The 26870-nt window shown below is 37.3% G+C and overlaps 3 protein-coding genes across 3 annotated transcripts; 1 reads left to right on the forward strand and 2 right to left on the reverse strand.

Annotated features, from left to right (window-relative positions):
• The first annotated feature begins 831 nt into the window (after positions 1–831).
• On the forward strand, positions 832–17896 carry LOC124317848. Its single transcript, XM_046782795.1, has 7 exons — positions 832–1690; positions 1752–1851; positions 2034–2242; positions 13537–13630; positions 17517–17618; positions 17687–17760; positions 17862–17896. The coding sequence occupies exons 3-7, from the start codon at positions 2191–2193 to the stop codon at positions 17894–17896; spliced, it is 357 nt and encodes a 118-aa protein (XP_046638751.1). The 5' UTR covers positions 832–1690; positions 1752–1851; positions 2034–2190.
• LOC124315197 (probable serine/threonine-protein kinase fhkE) lies at positions 2165–5648 on the reverse strand. The gene is made up of 3 exons (XM_046780701.1): positions 5329–5648; positions 4608–5262; positions 2165–4547 (listed from the first exon to the last, which is right to left on the reverse strand). The coding sequence occupies exons 1-3, from the start codon at positions 5532–5534 to the stop codon at positions 3813–3815; spliced, it is 1596 nt and encodes a 531-aa protein (XP_046636657.1). The 5' UTR covers positions 5535–5648; the 3' UTR covers positions 2165–3812.
• A 12-nt stretch (positions 17897–17908) lies between the features above and the next one.
• LOC124318371 lies at positions 17909–25863 on the reverse strand. Its single transcript, XM_046782824.1, has 6 exons — positions 25856–25863; positions 18518–18619; positions 18434–18449; positions 18376–18403; positions 18090–18274; positions 17909–18015 (listed from the first exon to the last, which is right to left on the reverse strand). Exons 2-6 carry the CDS (start codon positions 18537–18539, stop codon positions 17946–17948), a joined length of 321 nt encoding a protein of 106 aa, XP_046638780.1. The 5' UTR covers positions 18540–18619; positions 25856–25863; the 3' UTR covers positions 17909–17945.
• Between the last annotated feature and the right edge of the window lie 1007 nt (positions 25864–26870).

Consider the following 26870-nt stretch of genomic DNA (forward strand, 5'->3'; position numbering starts at 1 on the left):
TGATCTGTAACCATCTCTATTATCTTTGTTTTTAAATCGATTAATAACTCGGTACCTTCAGTCAGACATTACTCGTCATTCTTGATAGGACAGTACGATGAAATTATTCGTTTTTCTTTTTCATAACATCTTTGATAGATTAATTAGATTTTTTTATAGGTACTTTGCTCCATCTACAATATTTAAAAAATACAACATCTTTGTGTTTAAGAGCCCAATGATTTTAACCATGCTGGCCAAATTCTTTTTAATTTCAGCGTTAGATCTCTTAATGTACCATTTGAGTTCTGACATTGAAACCATCAGCTATTATAGGATTCCACTGTTATATCTGATATCGCTGCTGACACACAAAAACATAATGGCAATGAATTAGACAATAAGTGTGGTGTTATGATTTTCTGAATTTTATTTTGACGACATGCCTTATTATGACGGTTGAAAAAAAAGAAATGCTAATTTTGCAACCTTCTCCAATTCCAAGTCTCCGATAAGTTATAATCCACGATGTCAATCCATCCATCCAAACTCATCCAACGTCCAAGTCCAATCCCATGAAACTTCCCCGTAAAGTAAGAATTAGGTTATTAACGTCTGAGTGAACTCAATTGCGGCCATTATACTTCATACGGATACTGGAAATCTTCTAGAGATATTCCAGCCGTTCGTGAGAGTGCCGAGATTTTCCTTTTCGCCGCGGGTCCAAAAATGACCCGAGGTCCTGAAATTCCTCTACCGCCACCTTCTGTTTCTTGATCATTTTGGGGTTTGACATCCCGTCACCTTCTGCATAAGTTATGTGCGGTGTAGAAAAAGTCACTTTCAGTTTAGACCCCGTCAAGGAATCGGATGGATGTGACTCAACTTTGCGGGGTCTTTTGACAGTTTCTTTTCGCTTTGAATCCAGAAGGTACCTGAGATCTTCACCCTCCTCAGCAGTCACGTTTGATTTGGACCCCGTCAAGTCGACGATCCGACACAAAATTCCGGTCGATTAATTTTCATTTTGGAAAGGCGTGGAAAGGGGATATTGTAAAGTGCAAAAGACAAGAAAACGTTTCAACGATGGAATTTCCCCCCATCAGTATAAGGCGGCTGAGATAAAGTCAGGAGTCAACATACACTGGATGGTGGGCAAATTTAGAGGAGGTCATGTTATTACGACTCTACAGAAGCAAAATAAAATTTGTTGTTAATTTCTGGTATAGCCAAAGCCTTGCCCTCGATGTACACGTCCGTAAACGCTTCTTCACATGTTGTCTCCGTATTAGTCTGAAGTCTTCACGTATTGTAAGCGTTTGTTTACTTTTTGAAAAATAGTTGTACGGAAACTGTTTGGTTTTTCTAATTAAATGGAAGTCCTATTTCTGTCGATGTTGTCAATTTTGAAATCCTTCACGTGAGATGTGCAAATCAACAATTGGCTCCAGACAAAAAGAAGATTGATGGTTAAGTAAAACTTCTTGAGAACATCAGCGCTTGAGATCAAACTGCTTTTAAACTTTTTGGAGCGGTTTGAATTTAAAGGAAGATCGATTTTTAATGATTTCAATCGATATCTTAACTTCTTAAGTATTGCTTAAAATGCTTATTGTGTCGACGAGTCGTCTGCTGCTGTCGTTTTTGATGATCTTAGGTTCCTGATTCTGATCTAGAAAGTTTCTGAATGTTACTTCCTAACGTTTATCACGTAAGCCCTCTGTTGATGCATGACAGTTTGTTTGCACTACGTAAAATTTAATTTTGTACAGATTTTAGGTCTGAGTCAGCCATTGTGACAATAACAAGATATCCAAGTTTTGTTTGTGCTGTACAACCTAACATCAGCACCAATCTCAGTATCATTGCTTGGTAATATTTTCTTAATACTTTTTAAAACCTGCATGTGATGACCTGATAGATATTAGGATTACATATGACTCTCATCTCCTGTTTGTAAGCAATTAGGGTTTACCCATCGTCTCACTTTCAACTTTTCCTTACTTGTTGTTTCTGTCAATACTTTGCATAACCCATTGTTTTTTTTTTATTAGATAAACAGCATCCTGTTGGATTTGAGAAACTTCTGATGTGGTCCGAATTCTTCCCCTTTCTTAAAATCTTATCTGTCTTTGTGTACACCCATGTGAGGTGTGGGTGTATTCACGAGGACACCCTTTTTCCCTCCTGGTGGATTCAACTCTTCAGCGAATGGATGAAGCACTTGTGGATGGATTCCTGGCTCTATTTCCCAGGCTTAAAGGTAGGAAAAAATGAAACATTTATTCTTCCGTTCTGACTGTTGGGTTGCTTTGATTTCCTGAGCTATGAGACCCGAACTGTTTTCTCTTTCGTCGTTTTTTGTTATCTCAGTCAGGGTTAGGATTTATTAAATTACTCATTGGTAGAACGACTACAAATTTCGATTTTTGTACTCACAACTTTGTCTGTGGGTTAACAATCAAATTCAAAAATATTTGAACCTTCCACACTTGAAGCAAAGTGCAACCAGAACATTTTCTAGCCTAGACGAACTTGGCGCCACAACAACACTTGCTCGTAAATTCAATAGATGGCAGCCGTTGTCGGTTTCCTATAACTAACCTTATGAATCAGTGTTATCGTGAGAAATCAATTTACGTGTAATTGGGATTTATTCAAATTGACTTCTCAGCTCTTAGGCACGATGAGAGCAAAACTTTGATTTCATATTATTCATATAGAATTATAAAAAAGGGAATCGTATTGTGAGACAAAAGAGAAGGAAATTAATCAGCGAAAATGTTCTCGTCTGCGTTGGACCAGAGTTCCAGGTTTTGTGTTGGCCGCGTCTGAATAGATGGCTGATACCGGGGTACAGGTTGACACGGGACTCGACATCAGCTCATTATTAACATTTGCCATTACTAGAATTTAGTACTGGCGAAACCAGCGGGCACTGGTTCGATCAGCAGAGGCCATAACTTCTCCACAGGATAAACAGCAGAACACCTTTCGATTACAGGTTGTATTAGCTTGACTGCTTGAATACTGCTCTACTTATCTACACCACTATTCCTGCCAGAAAAATCGATGCAGATCGTATTAAAATTCATTTGAAAAGCAAAAATGATTTTATTTGATTTTTAATGAAGTATAGAATTATGAAAATTGGATTAAACGCACGAAGAGACATAACCGTAACTAAATTTAAGCGAAAATATTCAGCAGTTCCAGGTTTGTGTTGAGCGTCTGGATGGTTGGCCAAATAGGCGAGGCCGGCATCGAACGTTTGATGCTAAACGTTTCTTCTTTAATTTTCTTCAATCTCTTTTCGGCCTTTTCGAACATTTGCCGGGGCATATTCAAGCGATTCTTCTTTAGGCTCATGGCGAAAAAACGAAATCCAAATACACCCAACTTTGATTTGCTGGTGTTGTCCCAGTCGTTTCCGCTTAGATTTCTTTCCGCTTAGATTTCTTTCCGCTTTTTCAATTTCCCCGCTGAAACTGTTTTTCCTCTTTGGCTCCACTTTGCTCCTTATAGTTTCTTCAAATCTCTCCTTAATCCTGTCCGTAATATTTTTCTTCTTTACACAATTCTTACTTTTCTTATTGTTTAATCACTTGTCGAATCAGCTGACCCAATTTGTCAAAAGCATCGCAAACTTATTTTGAAATTTTCGTCACCCATTTTTTTAAAAATTCCATCTAGTTGTTTATTACGCAAAAAATCCGTATCTTCTTTGTCTTCTGTTTTCAAGTACTCCATCCAATCTGCTACGTAATCGGTACCTTCTTCTGCTCTAATCAACTGGCGGCCATTCGTTTTAGATTGCTGGTTAATCTGGATGTTTAAACATGAAGTAATTGCAAAATTTGATCGCGATTTTTTTCTTCATAATTTCTCTGGAAATAGTCACGCGTTTCTTCAGTCACTTTGAATCCACTTTTAATTAACAATTTTATAACGTCAATTAAATTTTCGTTTTTATAAATTGGGCACAAAATAGTGAGGGCATTATTTCTGTATATGTTTTTGCAATTGACATCGATCCCATTTTTAATCAAAAATCGAATTATGTCAATTAGATTATCGTTTTTATAAAATATGCACAAAATAGTGAGAGCATTATTTCCGTATTCGTTTTTGCAATTGACATCGATCCCATTTTTAATCAAAAGTCGAATAATGTCAATTAGATTTCCGTTTCTATAAGATCTGCACAATACAATGAGAGCATTACTTCCGTCTTTGTCTTTGCAATCGATATCGATCCTATTTTCAACGAAGAGATTGATAATTGCCAAAAAACTTTTGTTTCGATGTTGTTTACGATTTTTGCACCAGAACAGGAGAGCATTTTTACCGTTGCTGTCAAGTGAATGGACGTTGGCTCCGTGTTGGATCAAGAGACTAAATATTTTTACCAAATTATCACTTATCTTTTTGCTTTTTGCTAAGCGTAAAAGCGGTGTCAATCCTTTTTCATCTTTGGCATTGACATCCACACCTTCTTGTATCAGTTTTTCCATTTCTTCCACGCTTGGGTTCCCTTCCGCAAGTAACGTAAACATCTGCTGTGAATTCTAAAAAGAACAAAACTGTTTATTGCATGATAAAAGTTAAAAAAACGTTTGCCTTATTACCTTCAGGATAATTTCGGTGAGTCGATTAACGACATCAGACGAAGTAATTCGATTGTTTGGGTCTTTTTCTAACATTCTTGTGATTGTATTATGAATGTTGGTTGTTTCTATACCGTAAAATTGTTGTAATCGACTTCCACTCGACTTACTGGGAAGATTGGCTGGATCATTTGTTCGTAAATTGTTTTGAATTTGATGACTTGTGGTGCCAAATGGATGAACCCCTACCGAAATGAAATAGCCAAAGACGAGGCCTTCTGCGAATACATCGCTCTTGACTGTTCCTCTTTTCTTATCTTCGTTATCAGTAGAGCTATCCTCATCCAGTAATTTCAATATTTCCGGTGCGAAATAATCGTATGTTCCTCTAACACCGCTCATTGTGAAAGAGCCCCTTTCGTTGACTTTTTTACTGAAACCAAAATCGGCCCATTTCATCACCACTCGTCGGGTTGTAGATTCCGAACGGATGAGCACGTTCTGTGGCTTGATGTCGCGATGGACTAATCCCATTTGATGGATGTACTCGAGTCCTTCAGCCAACTGGAGAAGAACGTATAGTTCTGGTGGCATTGGGCCGCGATATTTTTTCGGGTCATTTTCTTTGAGAAACAATTTTTCCAAAGAGGCATCACACAATTCAAGGATGATAATTCTATAAAAATATTTATTTTCGAAAAGTTTTAAGAATGCTAATTCGACTGTTTAATTTTTAAAATACCTGAAGTCTTGGTCCTCCTCCATGTGAAATAATTTGATGACGTTGGGATGATCCAACATTTGTAGGGCCTTGACTTCTTGTTCAATACTCACGGCTTTTTCTAGAGGAATTCGTTTGACTGCAACTTTCACTCCATCCCAAGCACCTTCGAAAACAATGGCAAAACCTCCCTCTCCTAAAATCTTTTTACGATCTAAGGTCAGCATGCTAACAAATTAACTTTCAAAAAATAAAAAAACACTTAAATGTGTCTACTTTCGCTCAATTCAAGGGTGTGGTATTTGAAGCGAGAAATATATAACAGTACTATACAGCACTTGTAAATTCTATTTACTGATAAAAGTAAATACTTTCATCTCGTTTTTCGATGATAACTTGATAAGCACATAGTCGTGGGATCCATAAATATTAGGCTGTTTTGTAGCCACCTTTATTATCTTTGACTATTTTGAAATCCATTTACTGGGTACCTTCATTTAGCCATTCCGTCATTCTTGATAAGACACAATTTAAATTTGGTTTGGTCTCAGCAAGTTATCAGCAGCTGACGCCATTTTTTGCGGTCTTTGAAGGGATTCGTTTGAAATGAATTCCACCTCAACATTCTAACAAACGAATAGCTTTTCCCTAAAAAGAAACTAGTTAGTTTTCTTCACATTTAACTGAAGAGTGTTGTCTTTAGAGCGAGAGATGTAACCCCCCCAAAAAAGTACAATGCACATTTTTAAAAATTAACTTTGATAAGCATGATTAAAAATAAAAAAATGTTTTCCTTTGTGGGGACAGTTTTTATTTTTATCCATTTGAAAATGATTAACCCGGTATCTTTGCAGCCGTTACTTGACACTTACTTATAACACGCATCATTTTTGTAATTTTTTTTTAATTAGCAACTCACCAACAGTATCTGTAAATTTTTTCTATGGCGACTTTATCCCTATAGTTTATTTGCTCCCTCTTCAATGTTAAAGTAAGATACAATATACAACATTGTTGTGTTTAAGAGCCCAATGATTCTAACCATGTTGGCCAAATTCTTTTTAATTTCAGCGTTAGATCTCTTGTTGTACCATTTGATTCCGACATTGGAACAATTAGCTAGGATTCCGTTTTCAACTGTTTTATCTGTTATCGCTGCTGAAACAGTTGACATAAAAATATAGCAGCAATGAATTATTGCGAGCCCGAAGGGCGAAGCTAATAATCGCATACGCAGAAAAAAAAAAGCCATGTCACTTTGTCTGTCTGTCTGTCTGTCTGTATGTAACGCTCCATAACTCGGGTGTTTCAAGACAGATTTCGGACTTTTTGGTCTTAAAAATTAGAAAAAAAATATGCGGTGCGACCAGAACAAAAATTATTTCATTTACTTAATTAGTTCTCCTGTAATTAATGAAAAACTGCTAAAATAATTTTTAACGACTAGTGACATCTGGTGGTGGCGACTACAACTTTTTCACTTTCACATCAAATCACCACCAGATGTTATTTATGTTTTGTAGTTATTTGACTAAATGATGGTTATTTTTAAATTCAATTATTGAACTTTATGTGTAAAAATTGGAAAATATGAGTTGATGAAACCAAACGTAAATAACTTGCAAGGATATTGAACTGTGTCAGAAAAATCCCGTTTTAAGACCAAAAATTCTGTGAAAAAAGCGTGAATTGTGAATAAGTCCGACTTAACAATAGGCCCTGAATTTGTCATTTAAGACAGTTTTCAACTGGCTTACGACTATCCCTTCGCGGCGAGCTGATAAGCTTGCTTTTCTATCTTAGACAACAAGTGTGGTGATTTTATTCTCCAAAAATGACCTGAGGTCCTGAACTCCCTCGACAGTCACCTTCGGTTTTTTGAGCATTTGGGGCGTTGACGTCCTGTCTTCTGCAGTCACGTTATTTGGCGCATAATTGATCACGCGTGCGGTGTATAGAAAAAGTCACTTTCAGATTGGACCCCGTCAAGGAATCGAATGAAGGTGACTCAATATGGCGGGGTATTCTAACAGTTTCTTTACTCTTCGAATCCAGAATAAGGGACCTTAGCGTGAAATAACTGTCATGATCAATTTTCTTTTAGATAAAACTTTGATGAAACTTTGTCGTCACTATTTTAAGCTAAGGCACAGAAATACTTGAAAAGGGTGGGAGGATTTCTTATCCAAGAGTTCCTAGAAAACATGAGGACAAATTTGTTTTGCAATATTCTTTTGTCGTTAGTTGCTTACTTGTCGTTGATTTTCAATTATTTACTGCTTACTTCGTCAGCCAAACATGCAACTTGGATTTGCTAATGCCATCCAAGTATTTTATTTTTTCGCTTAGATTTATTTGCGCCTTTTCAATTTCCTGCTGGAAAACGTCGTCCTTTTTTATTTTGGCTTCCACTTTGCTCTTAATCGTTTCCTCCATTTTTTTCTTCCTGTTGGTAATCCTTTCCGTTAGATTCTCCTGTTTACGATTCGTACTTGCCTTGCAGGCTGCAATGACTTGGCCTATCAGCTGAATCAATAGATCAAAAGCGGGGTTATGCAATCCTATTCATAATTGGCGTTGGCTGCAACTGTCGATATTTAAATCAAATTGGGAGACATTTTAATTCGGTATAATTAAATGAAGTCCAACGTTGGTGGATCGAAGAAAAGTAGGTACCACACTCACCATTCACAGAATAAAGCAAGAACAAAATACGACAAAAAGCTTACGTCATTCCTATTACAACGACGGTGAAAATATAATCCGTCAATCTTTTTAAATTTTCTCGTGAAAAACAAAAGAAATCAAATCACAGCCTTCACTAAACTTTTGGGAGTGAAATGATTTGATATCTCATGTGACTTGCCTCTAGGCAATTCTATAATACGTTTTTTGAAGTTGTAACTTACCGCTGGTTAAATCAACAGACGTCATTTTTTCTCCTCAGGATAAACAGAAAACCCTTTCGATTATATGTTGTTGAATATTTGACTGCTTGAACACTACTCTACTTATCTTCGCGACAATTCCTGCCAACTTTCTATTTTGAACCAACGTTTGTCGACAACTTCCGTACTGCATTCCACGAATATCGCTTAACAGTATTTTGCAGAATGGGCGAAGCACCCTCCCCCCCCCCCAAAAAAAAAAAGAAACACAAAATCGTTGCAGATCAGGGAACTAAAATTCATGTTCATTCATGCAAAAATGATTTTATTTTATTTTCAGAATGAAGTTTATAAATGAATCTTAACCGATCTTAACCAAATCTAAAAGTGAAAATCTTCAGCAGTTCCAGGTTTGTCTTGAGCGTCTTGGCCAATACCGGAGGGCAGGTCGATAGTGAAACGAAGTTAATTATTGACATTTGCCAATCGTTTCCATCTGGGATGCGCTCAGACTTTTCTCTCCATTCAACATAGATCGCCTTTGGCAGCCGTAATAATTTTCTTAATGTCATTAGACGCTTCATCGTCAAGCAAATGATTGTCGCTAACTTGAACGTACATTTTGACCAAGTGATGCGTCTTGGCGCAGGATTCTAACGTCAGTTGAAGCGACTCTTCCAGTTTTTCAATTGGAATGGCATTAATCTCCACATTTTCGGCTTTGACTGACAAGTCGGTCATACTTGGAAATGTCTCTACGTCAAAATAAATTTTTGTTGTATCAAAATAACGTCGCATGCACAAACATGCAATATGTAACTGCACGATGTATTTCAAATCATCTTCAAGGATTGCGAGCGTTTCATTCCCGTCTAAAGTTTTCTTCACATCAACTCGTACATCTTTCCAACTGATTTGAATCTTTTTATTTGAGATATTGTCTCTATTACGGGCTGAGGCCTTTTCTTCCATGTTCTTCAATTCGTTTTTGGCTTCGTCCAACATTTGACGGGCATGTTCAAGCGATTCTTCTTGGAACTCGTGGACGAGAAATGCCAGCCAAGCGCCCAACTTGGATTTCCAAGTGTCTTCCCAGTATCTCCTTTTTTCGCTCACATTTCTTTCCGCTTCTTCAATTTCCTGCTGGAACTCGTCGTCCTTTTTCTGTTTGGCTTCTTCTTCGCCTTTTATCGCTTCCTCAATCATCCCCTCAATTTTGTCAGTAATAGTCTTCGTAATAACTTGCTCGCTTTTCATTAGGGCTTCGATTACCTGTTGAATTAGATTCCCAAATGAATGAAAAGCATCGCAAACTTCTTTTAAAAGTGCTGCCACATCGTCAGCCGCTTGTTTGATTTTATCCAGTCGTCTGCGTAATAAATCCGTTTCTTTTGTTTTCAAGTACTCCATGCAATCCGCTACGTAATCAGGCACCTCTTCCATCTTCAACTCAATCTTGTACATGTTTACGTGCGCTTTTGCAAAGATTGATGTGGATTCGTCGTAAATTTGCATCAAAGTTGTGCGGAAACTCTCCGGTTTTTTTATTAATGGGATGTCCTCTTTGTCGATCTGGTCGATTTTGAAATCAGGCATTCGAAGTGCCGAATTAGCCAGCTCTTTTATTGCAGAAATATACTTGAGAGCCGTAGCATGAATCTTACTAATGTTGGCTAAGATGTTTTCGTCATCGATTTCATCTTTTCTGAGATCGACGTTAGTTGCAACTATTACAATTATAAATGAAATTAGAACTGAAACAATTTCAATATTTCACTCAAAACAACATTTTATTCCGTAGTTAGTTTTGAAGTTGTTACTTACGGCTGGTTAGATTTGCAGAGGCCATCTTCTCTTCAGTCAACGTATAGACGAAGAATGAAGAATGTATAGGCTTCTTTTTGCTCGTATTTGGTTGAAAAAGTGGAGTGTGTATCTTGACGACTATGCGACGCTGAATTCCTGTTAATAAGCCTTTCTGTTTTTCACCGACGTTTGGCAATTTCCGTGCGGCATTCTTCTTCCGCGAATCGCTTAAACAACCCGCTGCTATATAGTCATGCAGTATGACACATTGGGGGAAAAAAGGGGGATATCGCCTTAGTGAAAACTTAATTGTATGTCTATTACTTCATACGGGTAGGCTGCAAATCTTTTCTACTCATCAAATCGACTGGTACGACCCCCTCACAAAGCCGATGTACTACCGCCTACTAGCCCTACTAATGCTCTTGCTCTCTTGCTATTTATACGCGTTCTGAAGCTCTTGGAGGTATCAGGAAATATGTCAGGGAACATGAGGCACAAATAGTGAAAGATAAAGGAGAATGAGAGAGGTACCGAGACGAGTAATCCGATGATCCGCACGCTCCATTTAGAAGCAAAAGAACGCGGTGGCGTTGTGCCCGCACTTTTCTCTCTTTCTCTTGGGAAGTTGTTGCCACCAGTCTGAGAGTAGAGGTGGAAAGTCTTTCTGTGTCTGTCAATCAAGAAGTAATAGGTCCAACCGTTGTCAGTACACGACCGCCAGGCTTTTGATTCTTTTATTATTGCCAAAGTAAATAAACGAGGCTAAGAGGAGAGATGCCGGTGATTAACAAACGCAATACGGTAGTGCAGGCGTTTCATTACTTATTTTTATTAAGAGGCTGCAACAAGACAAACGGAAGAATAACTGAAACTAGCATGTCGTCAACACTCATCAAAAAGTCATATTTTGTATGTGTTTGGTTAATAATGAGGTAGAATATATCGTAAAAGTAAATCATTTGGCCACTATATTTCAGACATAGGCTGCCGATTTTCAAAAGCCAAAACCATTTTGTAGTTAATTATCATTATTTAACATTGATTTCAGAAACCAACATGAATTTTCGTGCAGATGTCGTCCACAGTATGTCCCACAATGTTTGTGGGATCCCCTTTGTTCAAAAATAGTTTTCTCGCCCTTACAATTTTTAAACCTCCAGTGAGAACATTTCGTTCCAATTTCCCCGGTATTTTCCTTAAGATTTGTACGGTAGCCTACGAGTTGGTATGAGTACGGTATTCAACATTACCCGATCGCTTTTAATTTTAAATATTTACTGTTCAATGAGATCAACATTTCCCGAAATGAGAACTTCTTTAACTTTTAATTCTGTATCAGACCAACTTTGGGATCTTCGTTTCTTTTACCCTTTCTTCTTTTTCAAAGCTCAGATACTTCCGTTTAGAATTCTTTCAAAAAACATAGGAATTTTGGCCCAGTTTGAATTCGTTTGTTAAACCCTTATCTGTTATCGTTGTTGAAACAGAATAGACATAAAAACATAACGACAATGAATAAGACAACAAGCAAATTTTTTTTATTTTATGAATTTTATTGATCTGTACAGTCATGCAATATGACGCTTTGAAAAAAAAGAAAAAAAAATTGAAAAAAATGCAAATTTTCCAAAACTGAAATTCAGCCAATCCTCTTCAAATCCAACCCCAAATTACTCCCCCCCCCTCCAAAGCAAGAATTAAAGCCGACGAAGAGATGTTATTCCTCGCCGTGAGTTCAAGAATGACCTGAGGTCCTGTTGAACTCCCTCGACTTTTTCTTTTCGCTTTAAATCCAGAAGGGACCTGAGATCTTTACCCTCCCCAGCTGTCACGTTCGGTTTGGACCCAATTCCCGTCAATTCCACGATCCGGCCGCGGTCGGACGAGTTCACGACCAATAAGTTCTTCAAACGGTTTCCGCGATCGGGTTGACGGGTCTGGTGTCCTTTACCGATTTTGCCAGTTGGTAAGGTCTTGAATCGGTTGGTGTTCCGGACGGACAGGTGCTGATTCGGTTCGGGATTAGTAGCGATGCGACGTTGGCGATTGTTCGTTTTGTCTCGTGGCAAGTTACGCCCAATCTCCTCGACGTCTTCATCAACTTCCATTCCGTTACCTTTCAAGAGGGGACTGACACCTTCGTCCATTTTCGGGAGTTTGTTGGATCTTTCGAGACGAATCTTCTCTCCAACATTACGCAGCCCAACAACATTTAACTCGGATGGTTTGGGCAAACGAATTCGTTTGGGTCTGCGGTGTCGAATATCTTCATCCTCGTACTCACAGGTGCGCTTTCGCTTCTCAGACAAAGAAAGACATTTAAAGAGAAAACAGAGATCTGCCATTTTCAAATTTTAGTTTTGCAAACTGAAATTACTTTGTTTGAAACGGGCTTTCCTTTTATATGCCATGGCACTGCAGCCGTTGTTCGCAAAATGAATTTCCTCTCATTTTTCAAGTTTTATTAATTACATTTAAATTCCGAGCATTTATTATCATGGTATAATCAAAGGAAATATTATTTCAAACATATTTCAATTATTTTCAAGTAATTACACTGTTAAGATAATAATATTAAATGAAATTGTTTATTCAGCTTTTAAAAGCGCTAATGCAAGCCTAAACTACAGTTCTCTTCTTGCCCAGTTGGAGTCTCTGTAGTCTGCAGGCATATTCGGCCAGCAGACGAATCTAGGGCGTGTCCTTTTAATTTAATAAATGGCGAACATGTTTTGTTTTGCAATTTTAACCGCCTCTCAGACTCTTGTAACACGATTTCTGATCTGAAAAAGATTCATCAGGATGGTAATGAAGTTATTGTGTTAGTACTAGTCGATATGTTGATGTTTAATTTTACGAATTAACTAAAATTTTACATAGTAACAAACAGAAAAGATTCCAGTAGCATGCTGTAGTGAGGCAAAATGGATTGGATTTTTGGAGACATTGTTTGTAAGGTTGTTTGTTTTGATGTCCTCAATTTCAAGGTAGTAAATAGCATTTTGGGAAACCAATAGCAGCACTACTATGGAGTGCTGGTATTGTTACTGAAGCAACACCAAATACCTTCTAGCTCTTTGTTTCTAAAATTTGATGAAAAATTTAGGAAATGGCTGAAGCTAAAGAAGCTCGAGTTTAACAGCCGATTAAGTTTTATGGAGGATGAATCCACCGTCTTGTATACCGAAATACCGTTTGAAATCTGCATAAGTCAAGTTAAAAAAATTTACTTATTCAAAAATCGTGTAGAATTTCGCATCTACTGGTGCAAATCGCCATTCGGTTTGATTGTTTATTTTTGGGTTTGTATCGATGCAGAGAACTCCGGTTTCATAACGAAATGGTTACCTTTTACTAGCCTAACAATTGTTAAGAACAATTCATCTTATCGTCGTTGTTTTTTATATGTTTTACATTTATTTCAACGACATGTCTTCTTCTGAAGTTTTTTTATTTGTTTTCTTTTCCAATTAGTTTTTGCAATTATTGGAGCAATAATTCAATAACTAATTTTGTTTCATTTTCTTTTTAGGTGTCCTTGTTTGGTCGAAGTGTAGTGGCAACAACGTCCGAATGTCTCCTCTTCCGGCCTCATCAAAGAGGAGTCAGCTGATGGCGAAACAGACGTATGTTATTTCCCACATTCATAAGTTTTTGTTAATAAGTACATTAGTACAAGCTGGATAAGGACTTGTGACCAATCTCTCTGGTAGTGGATTAAAGGAATTTCCCTTTTTACAGTAGTCATGTCTTTTTTTGACAAAGGACGCGCGTTTAAATTAGACTAAAAAAAGTTTGATGTCATTTTTCGATAACGACGATTGCAATGGATTTATTTTGTGATGAAAGAAACGGATGCTTGGCTTGACAAAAGCTGCCGGTTTTATGGACATCTTGTTTGCGAGCCGATAGTTTTTAAAGTTGACTATGCACGATTTGAATCCCAGAGAGAAACTGTTTCGTTCCCAGTGACGTTGTTTTTCCGTCTTGAGATAATAAACCAATTCCACAGAAACTTAGAACTAGCCATTAAATGAGATTAACTTGTAGTTCGTGTTCGATCGTAACTGACATTTTTCGAAAACATGTAGTCCCGTTGTCCGTTAAAAACACGAAAATTAAGTTTACGGTTCAAAAAGGTTAATAATGAAAAACACGTTGGTTATATTTTTGATCGACATTTTATTGATATGATAATGAAATGATTTCGGCAAGAAAAAATTACTTGGCTGTAGCTGTCACGTCGCATGTCAGTCAACTTCCATCCGTTCTGTAATTGTTCCCTTATTCCTTCTTGCATATCTTCTTCTATGGTCCTTAACAGTGGCGTCGTAGAATGATTTGATAATCAGTTGACATGCGGGAATATCAGGGAATGTCCAGTCAACTTCCATTGCTTCTGCGTTTGACGAATTGCTTTTGGTTTCAATTACGGAACTTGTGGGCCAATAAATTGTTCTGCAGATTTTTCGCATTCTCGCATTCGGTTTCTTCCACGTAGCGACAACTGCGACACGGCGTGATTTGACTCGAGATGATGAGCGAACCTTTTTGCTGGGTCTTTTTGCGGTAATTATCCAAGTTGCATCCCGTTTTCTTTTCAACGAACGTCTACCATTTTGACCGTCGTCATTATCCACTTCCATTTTCGCATCGTCGTCCGAGTCATGGTCGACTTCCATGTCATCTGCGCTAGGAGTTGTTCTTTGAGTTGCAACGGCGAGTTGTTTCATAATGTTTTGGTAAAAGAACACCATTGTCTATAGTTTAAGGTGGGCAGAAGTACTTAATAAATCTAGGTGAATCTCCACTGCATACTTTGATGTTGGAGATGCAGATGCTTTATAGAATCGTGCTGTGGGATGCGCGTTCGCACAGAAAATTTCCTACCATTTTCTCATTTTTTAAGTATTTCTTTTTCTTTTAAACAATTGGAACTAGGAAATAATTGAAGCTTTAATTTTTCCACATGTATTTCAATCACATTTTTGTAGAAATTTAGTTGGCAAATTTTATTACAGGGTTAAAGCGATTCGAGCGTAATTGGTCAGTCAGTATTTTTTAAAAAACGTCCATAGGTGACGATTTCGGCCATCGGGAGGCACAGTTTTGGTCTGGTTTTGTGGTGGAACGGAGCTTGACGAAATTAAATAAATTATGATGTTTTACTTTAATTACTCTAGCTGACTATTTAATTTTTTCTTTCTTTTTTAAAAGGTCATCGCTTCCAGGTGTGTTCAATGGTGTTTAAGTTTGGTGTTGCCGCAGAAGTGATGAACAGTTTGCAGTCTATTTGCTGGTGTTAAATGTGCTTAGATTAAATCAAATTTTTTCTGTCTTGTCTTGTCTTATGGAAACCGCTGCCGTTATCAAAACATCTGTCACGAAAAAAGCAACGCTATAATACTCGAGTGCTCGCACAATGGTCAATGGATCGCTCTTGGGATCGCTAAAACTCCTCTGCTTGTGTGATGAGTCTGATCTGAATGTTACATCCACGGCATTCTTTTTCAGCCTATTGTCTTTCACGTTTCGTTTCAGTTTTACGTGATTTTTAAGCTTTTAGAAACTATAGATTTCAGAATAAATATTGGAAATCTTCTCTTAATTGTTATCGTAGTTATTTTCTTAGCAATGTGATGTAAAGGCAACTCATGTAATAAAAAGGTACCCAAATCTCCCACCAGATGCTGTCAATTAATTCATCAACATCAACAATGGCCGCTTCCATTCACGTTGAATGTTATTGGTGTGTCTTGAAAAGGTTATTTATTTATCTTCATTTATCTCCATTTATCTCCATTGTGAAAAACTACGTGTAAAGTGCTTTAGTTCATCAAAAAGGTAAACATTTATAGTCTTAAATGGTGTACATCCATTAATATTATACTTTTATGTAAATGAGGATTCAGACAATCAGTTCATCATCGTCTGGTGTACAATTCATATCTTACAGTAAATTGTCCAAACGCCGTTTGATGCTGAGCACGTAGGTTTAATTTATACCCTATGGTTTTAAGTAGTATTCTTATCTCCTTTCTGTTTAATCATCATCATTATTTGTTATGATTTAGATTTCCGTGAACAGATTACATTCTTTAGGAATGGATATTGTGCGAGTGAAACTGGGAAGAAACATAAATTGTACTGCAACTCCTCCGGTCCTCCCTTAGTATGAAATGGATCAACGGGCCACAGTTAACAACAACAACAAAGGAATCATTACTTCCCGGATATCGCGAGTCGGCCGCAGGTGTCAATCTCCAACGCAGTTTCTTTATTGAAATTGTGTGGCCCTGGCACAGAGATCCTTGACCCAATGCTAGCCTTTGTGTATGACAGAAGAGTGACTTCCACCAACGTTCTGCCGCATCCTCATCTTCGCGACGTACGCTCATTCAGCTTCGCTGCTACTCGTGATTTTACTCTTACTACTCGTGCTACACAACTTTTCTCTACTTCAATGACGAGTTAAACCACTTCAATGGTCGCTTCCGTCCACCGTGACCCACCTGAAGTCACTCACCACGGAATTATGCCCAGGTACCCAACAATTGACTTATTTTCGTAGGTTAGGTCTAGTTGCGTTAAACTCTGTCTGTGTAATAGTTTCCAAAATCAGGCCCTCCTTAGTTCTTACGCGCAACCGAAGTTTTACTTGGACGTTTCTTTTTTCTAACGCTAGATGGCTTTTTGATAATTTGCAGCTGTCAAAACAGTCAGTTTCAGTTACTTTGCACATCTCTTTAAACATTTATTGGTAGTTATTTTGTTGAAATATTTAGTGATAACTGACGATTACTATTCCAGCAACAAAGCTCACTTGTTAAATTTTCGATAATTGCTTTTTTTTTCTACTTCCGGTTTTCTCATTTCTGTCAGTAGTTCAGTAAATATTCATCCGACGCACAAAAGAACCACATATTCGTGATCTTCGTCAAATTTGTGGTAAAGTTCATGTTTTCTTTTGTACGTACGCGTACTTCCGGTTTTGAGAATTTTCCTGAACTACAGTTCAGGAAAATTCTCGATTTTGACCAAATTTTGGATTTCGTTTAATTTACACCTTATCGACCCCAAATTTCACGTAGATCACGAATATTTAGTTTATTTTGATGACAGCTCAATGGTTAAGGCGCTATCGCTTACTTCCGGTATACTTCCGGGAAATTTGCATAAAACTAGCAAGTGAGCTTTGTTCTCTGTGCTAATCTCAAGATTGAATGCTAGGTTTTAGCAAACAAAAATGCGATTTTCAAGTTTTGTGAGTATCTCAAGTCCAATCCTTTAAATAATGAGTCTTTATGCGTGTCTAATAGATGGCGTTTTAATTGTTTGTGTCAGTTATGGGCTTATGGCGGCTTGCTGTCAAAAGTTAAGCTAATATCTTTTCTTCGAAAATTAACAATGTATTTACTGGTAAATTCGAGTGATTTCATCTGTAAATTGTCGGTGATGTGTTCTATTCCGGTTATATGTTGGATAAACTTAATGTATCTCATCAACTTACAGGAGAAAACGTGTTGAAAGGGTCGTGCAGCTTACTGCTGTCGTTCAACCATTTATTTGTTCAAATCATTGTATTCTACTGGATGTGCCATCAAAAGGAAACAGGTAACAACCATTACTAGCTTTATAAATACAGTATTGCTGAAACATATATTCTTCTCATCTTTTATTAGGATTCATCATAATTGTCTGCTGTTTGTATTGGACTTGCTAGATCGCCAATCCCAGCCATGCCTCGATTTTGAGTGTACACTACTACAACTGTTTAATTATTTGTAGATCATAGACGTCAAGCACATTGATAACACAAACTATAAACAAGGTGACTTATTGTTATTTTATTTACAGGTTCTTCATTGCAGGTTTCTAACACATTGGCATGACATTGGCCCAGATATGCACTTGTCATTTATCTAACAACTACACAATGTATCAGTCTTGAATTGCAGCATTCTCTCGTGAGTTTACAACAGTTGATGTGATCAGTAGCGAAAGAGTTACCCTGTAAAAGCAGAATGAACATTTATTTGGATGAAAATAAAATTCAAATAAGGTTGAAGCGACAGAAAGTAATACCTCAGATCAATAGGACCTGTGTAAGGTAAACAGGTAAGGCAAACAGGGAGATTGAAGGGTAGCAGCCAACGGGTTAGCAAACAAGGAACCTTGTTGACTGTATGGTCCTTGTCCTTTTTCTTCAAATCTTTTGACTTCTCATCAAATCTGTCATGCCAATGTGTTAGAAACCTGCAATGAAGAACCTGTAAATAAAATAACAATAAGTCACCTTGTTTATAGTTTGTGTTATCAATGTGCTTGACGTCTATGATCTACAAATAATTAAACAGTTGTAGTAGTGTACACTCAAAATCGAGGCATGGCTGGGATTGGCGATCTAGCAAGTCCAATACAAACAGCAGACAATTATGATGAATCCTAATAAAAGATGAGAAGAATATATGTTTCAGCAATACTGTATTTATAAAGCTAGTAATGGTTGTTACCTGTTTCCTTTTGATGGCACATCCAGTAGAATACAATGATTTGAACAAATAAATGGTTGAACGACAGCAGTAAGCTGCACGACCCTTTCAACACGTTTTCTCCTGTAAGTTGATGAGATACATTAAGTTTATCCAACATATAACCGGAATAGAACACATCACCGACAATTTACAGATGAAATCACTCGAATTTACCAGTAAATACATTGTTAATTTTCGAAGAAAAGATATTAGCTTAACTTTTGACAGCAAGCCGCCATAAGCCCATAACTGACACAAACAATTAAAACGCCATCTATTAGACACGCATAAAGACTCATTATTTAAAGGATTGGACTTGAGATACTCACAAAACTTGAAAATCGCATTTTTGTTTGCTAAAACCTAGCATTCAATCTTGAGATTAGCACAGAGAACAAAGCTCACTTGCTAGTTTTATGCAAATTTCCCGGAAGTATACCGGAAGTAAGCGATAGCGCCTTAACCATTGAGCTGTCATCAAAATAAACTAAATATTCGTGATCTACGTGAAATTTGGGGTCGATAAGGTGTAAATTAAACGAAATCCAAAATTTGGTCAAAATCGAGAATTTTCCTGAACTGTAGTTCAGGAAAATTCTCAAAACCGGAAGTACGCGTACGTACAAAAGAAAACATGAACTTTACCACAAATTTGACGAAGATCACGAATATGTGGTTCTTTTGTGCGTCGGATGAATATTTACTGAACTACTGACAGAAATGAGAAAACCGGAAGTAGAAAAAAAAGCAATTATCGAAAATTTAACAAGTGAGCTTTGTTGCTGGAATAGTAATCGTCAGTTATCACTAAATATTTCAACAAAATAACTACCAATAAATGTTTAAAGAGATGTGCAAAGTAACTGAAACTGACTGTTTTGACAGCTGCAAATTATCAAAAAGCCATCTAGCGTTAGAAAAAAGAAACGTCCAAGTAAAACTTCGGTTGCGCGTAAGAACTAAGGAGGGCCTGATTTTGGAAACTATTACACAGACAGAGTTTAACGCAACTAGACCTAACCTACGAAAATAAGTCAATTGTTGGGTACCTGGGCATAATTCCGTGGTGAGTGACTTCAGGTGGGTCACGGTGGACGGAAGCGACCATTGAAGTGGTTTAACTCGTCATTGAAGTAGAGAAAAGTTGTGTAGCACGAGTAGTAAGAGTAAAATCACGAGTAGCAGCGAAGCTGAATGAGCGTACGTCGCGAAGATGAGGATGCGGCAGAACGTTGGTGGAAGTCACTCTTCTGTCATACACAAAGGCTAGCATTGGGTCAAGGATCTCTGTGCCAGGGCCACACAATTTCAATAAAGAAACTGCGTTGGAGATTGACACCTGCGGCCGACTCGCGATATCCGGGAAGTAATGATTCCTTTGTTGTTGTTGTTAACTGTGGCCCGTTGATCCATTTCATACTAAGGGAGGACCGGAGGAGTTGCAGTACAATTTATGTTTCTTCCCAGTTTCACTCGCACAATATCCATTCCTAAAGAATGTAATCTGTTCACGGAAATCTAAATCATAACAAATAATGATGATGATTAAACAGAAAGGAGATAAGAATACTACTTAAAACCATAGGGTATAAATTAAACCTACGTGCTCAGCATCAAACGGCGTTTGGACAATTTACTGTAAGATATGAATTGTACACCAGACGATGATGAACTGATTGTCTGAATCCTCATTTACATAAAAGTATAATATTAATGGATGTACACCATTTAAGACTATAAATGTTTACCTTTTTGATGAACTAAAGCACTTTACACGTAGTTTTTCACAATGGAGATAAATGGAGATAAATGAAGATAAATAAATAACCTTTTCAAGACACACCAATAACATTCAACGTGAATGGAAGCGGCCATTGTTGATGTTGATGAATTAATTGACAGCATCTGGTGGGAGATTTGGGTACCTTTTTATTACATGAGTTGCCTTTACATCACATTGCTAAGAAAATAACTACGATAACAATTAAGAGAAGATTTCCAATATTTATTCTGAAATCTATAGTTTCTAAAAGCTTAAAAATCACGTAAAACTGAAACGAAACGTGAAAGACAATAGGCTGAAAAAGAATGCCGTGGATGTAACATTCAGATCAGACTCATCACACAAGCAGAGGAGTTTTAGCGATCCCAAGAGCGATCCATTGACCATTGTGCGAGCACTCGAGTATTATAGCGTTGCTTTTTTCGTGACAGATGTTTTGATAACGGCAGCGGTTTCCATAAGACAAGACAAGACAGAAAAAATTTGATTTAATCTAAGCACATTTAACACCAGCAAATAGACTGCAAACTGTTCATCACTTCTGCGGCAACACCAAACTTAAACACCATTGAACACACCTGGAAGCGATGACCTTTTAAAAAAGAAAGAAAAAATTAAATAGTCAGCTAGAGTAATTAAAGTAAAACATCATAATTTATTTAATTTCGTCAAGCTCCGTTCCACCACAAAACCAGACCAAAACTGTGCCTCCCGATGGCCGAAATCGTCACCTATGGACGTTTTTTAAAAAATACTGACTGACCAATTACGCTCGAATCGCTTTAACCCTGTAATAAAATTTGCCAACTAAATTTCTACAAAAATGTGATTGAAATACATGTGGAAAAATTAAAGCTTCAATTATTTCCTAGTTCCAATTGTTTAAAAGAAAAAGAAATACTTAAAAAATGAGAAAATGGTAGGAAATTTTCTGTGCGAACGCGCATCCCACAGCACGATTCTATAAAGCATCTGCATCTCCAACATCAAAGTATGCAGTGGAGATTCACCTAGATTTATTAAGTACTTCTGCCCACCTTAAACTATAGACAATGGTGTTCTTTTACCAAAACATTATGAAACAACTCGCCGTTGCAACTCAAAGAACAACTCCTAGCGCAGATGACATGGAAGTCGACCATGACTCGGACGACGATGCGAAAATGGAAGTGGATAATGACGACGGTCAAAATGGTAGACGTTCGTTGAAAAGAAAACGGGATGCAACTTGGATAATTACCGCAAAAAGACCCAGCAAAAAGGTTCGCTCATCATCTCGAGTCAAATCACGCCGTGTCGCAGTTGTCGCTACGTGGAAGAAACCGAATGCGAGAATGCGAAAAATCTGCAGAACAATTTATTGGCCCACAAGTTCCGTAATTGAAACCAAAAGCAATTCGTCAAACGCAGAAGCAATGGAAGTTGACTGGACATTCCCTGATATTCCCGCATGTCAACTGATTATCAAATCATTCTACGACGCCACTGTTAAGGACCATAGAAGAAGATATGCAAGAAGGAATAAGGGAACAATTACAGAACGGATGGAAGTTGACTGACATGCGACGTGACAGCTACAGCCAAGTAATTTTTTCTTGCCGAAATCATTTCATTATCATATCAATAAAATGTCGATCAAAAATATAACCAACGTGTTTTTCATTATTAACCTTTTTGAACCGTAAACTTAATTTTCGTGTTTTTAACGGACAACGGGACTACATGTTTTCGAAAAATGTCAGTTACGATCGAACACGAACTACAAGTTAATCTCATTTAATGGCTAGTTCTAAGTTTCTGTGGAATTGGTTTATTATCTCAAGACGGAAAAACAACGTCACTGGGAACGAAACAGTTTCTCTCTGGGATTCAAATCGTGCATAGTCAACTTTAAAAACTATCGGCTCGCAAACAAGATGTCCATAAAACCGGCAGCTTTTGTCAAGCCAAGCATCCGTTTCTTTCATCACAAAATAAATCCATTGCAATCGTCGTTATCGAAAAATGACATCAAACTTTTTTTAGTCTAATTTAAACGCGCGTCCTTTGTCAAAAAAAGACATGACTACTGTAAAAAGGGAAATTCCTTTAATCCACTACCAGAGAGATTGGTCACAAGTCCTTATCCAGCTTGTACTAATGTACTTATTAACAAAAACTTATGAATGTGGGAAATAACATACGTCTGTTTCGCCATCAGCTGACTCCTCTTTGATGAGGCCGGAAGAGGAGACATTCGGACGTTGTTGCCACTACACTTCGACCAAACAAGGACACCTAAAAAGAAAATGAAACAAAATTAGTTATTGAATTATTGCTCCAATAATTGCAAAAACTAATTGGAAAAGAAAACAAATAAAAAAACTTCAGAAGAAGACATGTCGTTGAAATAAATGTAAAACATATAAAAAACAACGACGATAAGATGAATTGTTCTTAACAATTGTTAGGCTAGTAAAAGGTAACCATTTCGTTATGAAACCGGAGTTCTCTGCATCGATACAAACCCAAAAATAAACAATCAAACCGAATGGCGATTTGCACCAGTAGATGCGAAATTCTACACGATTTTTGAATAAGTAAATTTTTTTAACTTGACTTATGCAGATTTCAAACGGTATTTCGGTATACAAGACGGTGGATTCATCCTCCATAAAACTTAATCGGCTGTTAAACTCGAGCTTCTTTAGCTTCAGCCATTTCCTAAATTTTTCATCAAATTTTAGAAACAATGAGCTAGAAGGTATTTGGTGTTGCTTCAGTAACAATACCAGCACTCCATAGTAGTGCTGCTATTGGTTTCCCAAAATGCTATTTACTACCTTGAAATTGAGGACATCAAAACAAACAACCTTACAAACAATGTCTCCAAAAATCCAATCCATTTTGCCTCACTACAGCATGCTACTGGAATCTTTTCTGTTTGTTACTATGTAAAATTTTAGTTAATTCGTAAAATTAAACATCAACATATCGACTAGTACTAACACAATAACTTCATTACCATCCTGATGAATCTTTTTCAGATCAGAAATCGTGTTACAAGAGTCTGAGAGGCGGTTAAAATTGCAAAACAAAACATGTTCGCCATTTATTAAATTAAAAGGACACGCCCTAGATTCGTCTGCTGGCCGAATATGCCTGCAGACTACAGAGACTCCAACTGGGGAAGAAGAGAACTGTAGTTTAGGCTTGCATTAGCGCTTTTAAAAGCTGAATAAACAATTTCATTTAATATTATTATCTTAACAGTGTAATTACTTGAAAATAATTGAAATATGTTTGAAATAATATTTCCTTTGATTATACCATGATAATAAATGCTCGGAATTTAAATGTAATTAATAAAACTTGAAAAATGAGAGGAAATTCATTTTGCGAACAACGGCTGCAGTGCCATGGCATATAAAAGGAAAGCCCGTTTCAAACAAAGTAATTTCAGTTTGCAAAACTAAAATTTGAAAATGGCAGATCTCTGTTTTCTCTTTAAATGTCTTTCTTTGTCTGAGAAGCGAAAGCGCACCTGTGAGTACGAGGATGAAGATATTCGACACCGCAGACCCAAACGAATTCGTTTGCCCAAACCATCCGAGTTAAATGTTGTTGGGCTGCGTAATGTTGGAGAGAAGATTCGTCTCGAAAGATCCAACAAACTCCCGAAAATGGACGAAGGTGTCAGTCCCCTCTTGAAAGGTAACGGAATGGAAGTTGATGAAGACGTCGAGGAGATTGGGCGTAACCTGCCACGAGACAAATCGAACAATCGCCAACGTCGCATCGCTACTAATCCCGAACCGAATCAGCACCTGTCCGTCCGGAACACCAACCGATTCAAGACCTTACCAACTGGCAAAATCGGTAAAGGACACCAGACCCGTCAACCCGATCGCGGAAACCGTTTGAAGAACTTATTGGTCGTGAACTCGTCCGACCGCGGCCGGATCGTGGAATTGACGGGAATTGGGTCCAAACCGAACGTGACAGCTGGGGAGGGTAAAGATCTCAGGTCCCTTCTGGATTTAAAGCGAAAAGAAAAAGTCGAGGGAGTTCAACAGGACCTCAGGTCATTCTTGAACTCACGGCGAGGAATAACATCTCTTCGTCGGCTTTAATTCTTGCTTTGGAGGGGGGGGGAGTAATTTGGGGTTGGATTTGAAGAGGATTGGCTGAATTTCAGTTTTGGAAAATTTGCATTTTTTTCAATTTTTTTTTCTTTTTTTTCAAAGCGTCATATTGCATGACTGTACAGATCAATAAAATTCATAAAATAAAAAAAATTTGCTTGTTGTCTTATTCATTGTCGTTATGTTTTTATGTCTATTCTGTTTCAACAACGATAACAGATAAGGGTTTAACAAACGAATTCAAACTGGGCCAAAATTCCTATGTTTTTTGAAAGAATTCTAAACGGAAGTATCTGAGCTTTCAAAAAGAAGAAAGGGTAAAAGAAACGAAGATCCCAAAGTTGGTCTGATACAGAATTAAAAGTTAAAGAAGTTCTCATTTCGGGAAATGTTGATCTCATTGAACAGTAAATATTTAAAATTAAAAGCGATCGGGTAATGTTGAATACCGTACTCATACCAACTCGTAGGCTACCGTACAAATCTTAAGGAAAATACCGGGGAAATTGGAACGAAATGTTCTCACTGGAGGTTTAAAAATTGTAAGGGCGAGAAAACTATTTTTGAACAAAGGGGATCCCACAAACATTGTGAGACATACTGTGGACGACATCTGCACGAAAATTCGTTTTGGTTTTTTAAATCAACGTTAAATAACTAAATTTCAGATAACGGCACGATCAATCAAATTAAAGTCTGAAGAATTCGCAAAGTGTGTCCGGTTTGTCTATGACAATTAACAACAAAATTGTTTTTGCTTTTGAAAATCGGCAGCCTATGTCGGAAATATAGTGGCCAAATGATTTACTTTTACGATATATTCTACATCATTATTAACCAAACACATACAAAATATGACTTTTTGATGAGTGTTGACGACATGCTAGTTTCAGTTATTCTTCCGTTTGTCTTGTTGCAGCCTCTTAATAAAAATAAGCAATGAAACGCCTGCACTACCGTATAGCGTTTCGATCGAACAGGAACGACAATTTAATCTCATTTAATGGCTAGTTCTCAGTTTCTGTGGAAATTGACTTCTTATCTCAACATACGGTAAACAACGTCACTGGGAACGAAAAAATTTCCATACGGGATTCAAATTCGTGCCTAGTCAACTTTTAAAAATATCGGCTCGCAAACAACATGTCCATAAAACCGGCAGCTCTTGTCAAGCCGAGCATTCGTTTCTTTCATCACAAAAAAAAAATCTATTGCAATCGCCGTTATCGAAAAATGACGTCAAACTTTTTTATAGTCTAATTTAAACGCGCGTCACTGGTAAAAAAAAAGTCGTGACTACTGAAAAAGGGGAATTCCTTTAATCCACTACCAGAGAGATTGGTCACGAGTCTTTATCCAGCTTATTTAAAACAAAAACTTATGAATGTGGAATATGAAATGATAACATACGTCTGTTTCGCCATCAGCTGACTCGTGACTCCTCTTTGATCAGGTCGGAAGAGAAGACGTTCGGACTTTGTTGACTTCGATCAAACAAGGACATCTAAATCTAGATAATGAAACAAAACTTAGTTAATGAATTATTGCTCAAATTGCATTCAATTTTCAATGAATATTAAAACAAACTTCAGAAAACCGGCAAAATAAAATGTAAAACATATAAAGAACAACGACGATAAGAATTGTTGTAAATAATTCTTAGGCTAGTTGTAAATTCCCATATTTACTAATGATAGGACGGTATGAACGTCAGCTGTTTTACTGATTATGAGGGTAAGATCTTTGCATGGTGTCATCCAATAGCAAACAAAGTGTCGGAGGCAAAAATTAGACCTTGAACATCCATGAAACTGGCGAGATGGAGATATCTAACCCAATTTTCATTCTATAAATTCCACCCCGAGTAGAGTTTCGAGTGCAGTACATTGTTGTAGGGGAGACTGGAGTAAAACGGGACGGTTTTTGTTTCCCCCCTATATCTCCCAAACTAATTATTGAATTTCTTTAAAATTTTGTTTTTATGTATTCCATATTGTAATGAACCCCCCATATTTTTTATATAATTTAATAATGAACCATTTCCCCATAAAATACCTTTAAAGTTTCCTCAGATTTGTGGGAGGGGCCTATTTTGGGGGGTAATTGAGGACACTGGGGTGGGTGATGAGGGACGTCCTCCGTTTTCGCCTTAAAATTCATCAATAAAATTGAAAAAAATTGAAAAAGTGTTCCACTGCATATACTCTTTGAGTTTATAAATGTTTCAAATTGATTATTGTGTTAATGAACCTTTTTTCTTATAAATACAAAAACCCTTATGGAGCAGTAGGACATCCTGCGTTGCTAGGTAACGAAATCGAGCCTCTTAAAAATGCTGTACGCTGATTGGTCGGTAACTGTCCCAAATTAGCCAAAAACAGCTGTCCCGATTTCCCGGTTTAGACACTTTTTTTTTAAAGTTCAT

This window comes from Daphnia pulicaria, chromosome 1 (genome assembly GCF_021234035.1).
Source record: "Daphnia pulicaria isolate SC F1-1A chromosome 1, SC_F0-13Bv2, whole genome shotgun sequence".
Taxonomy (NCBI): domain Eukaryota; kingdom Metazoa; phylum Arthropoda; class Branchiopoda; order Diplostraca; family Daphniidae; genus Daphnia; species Daphnia pulicaria.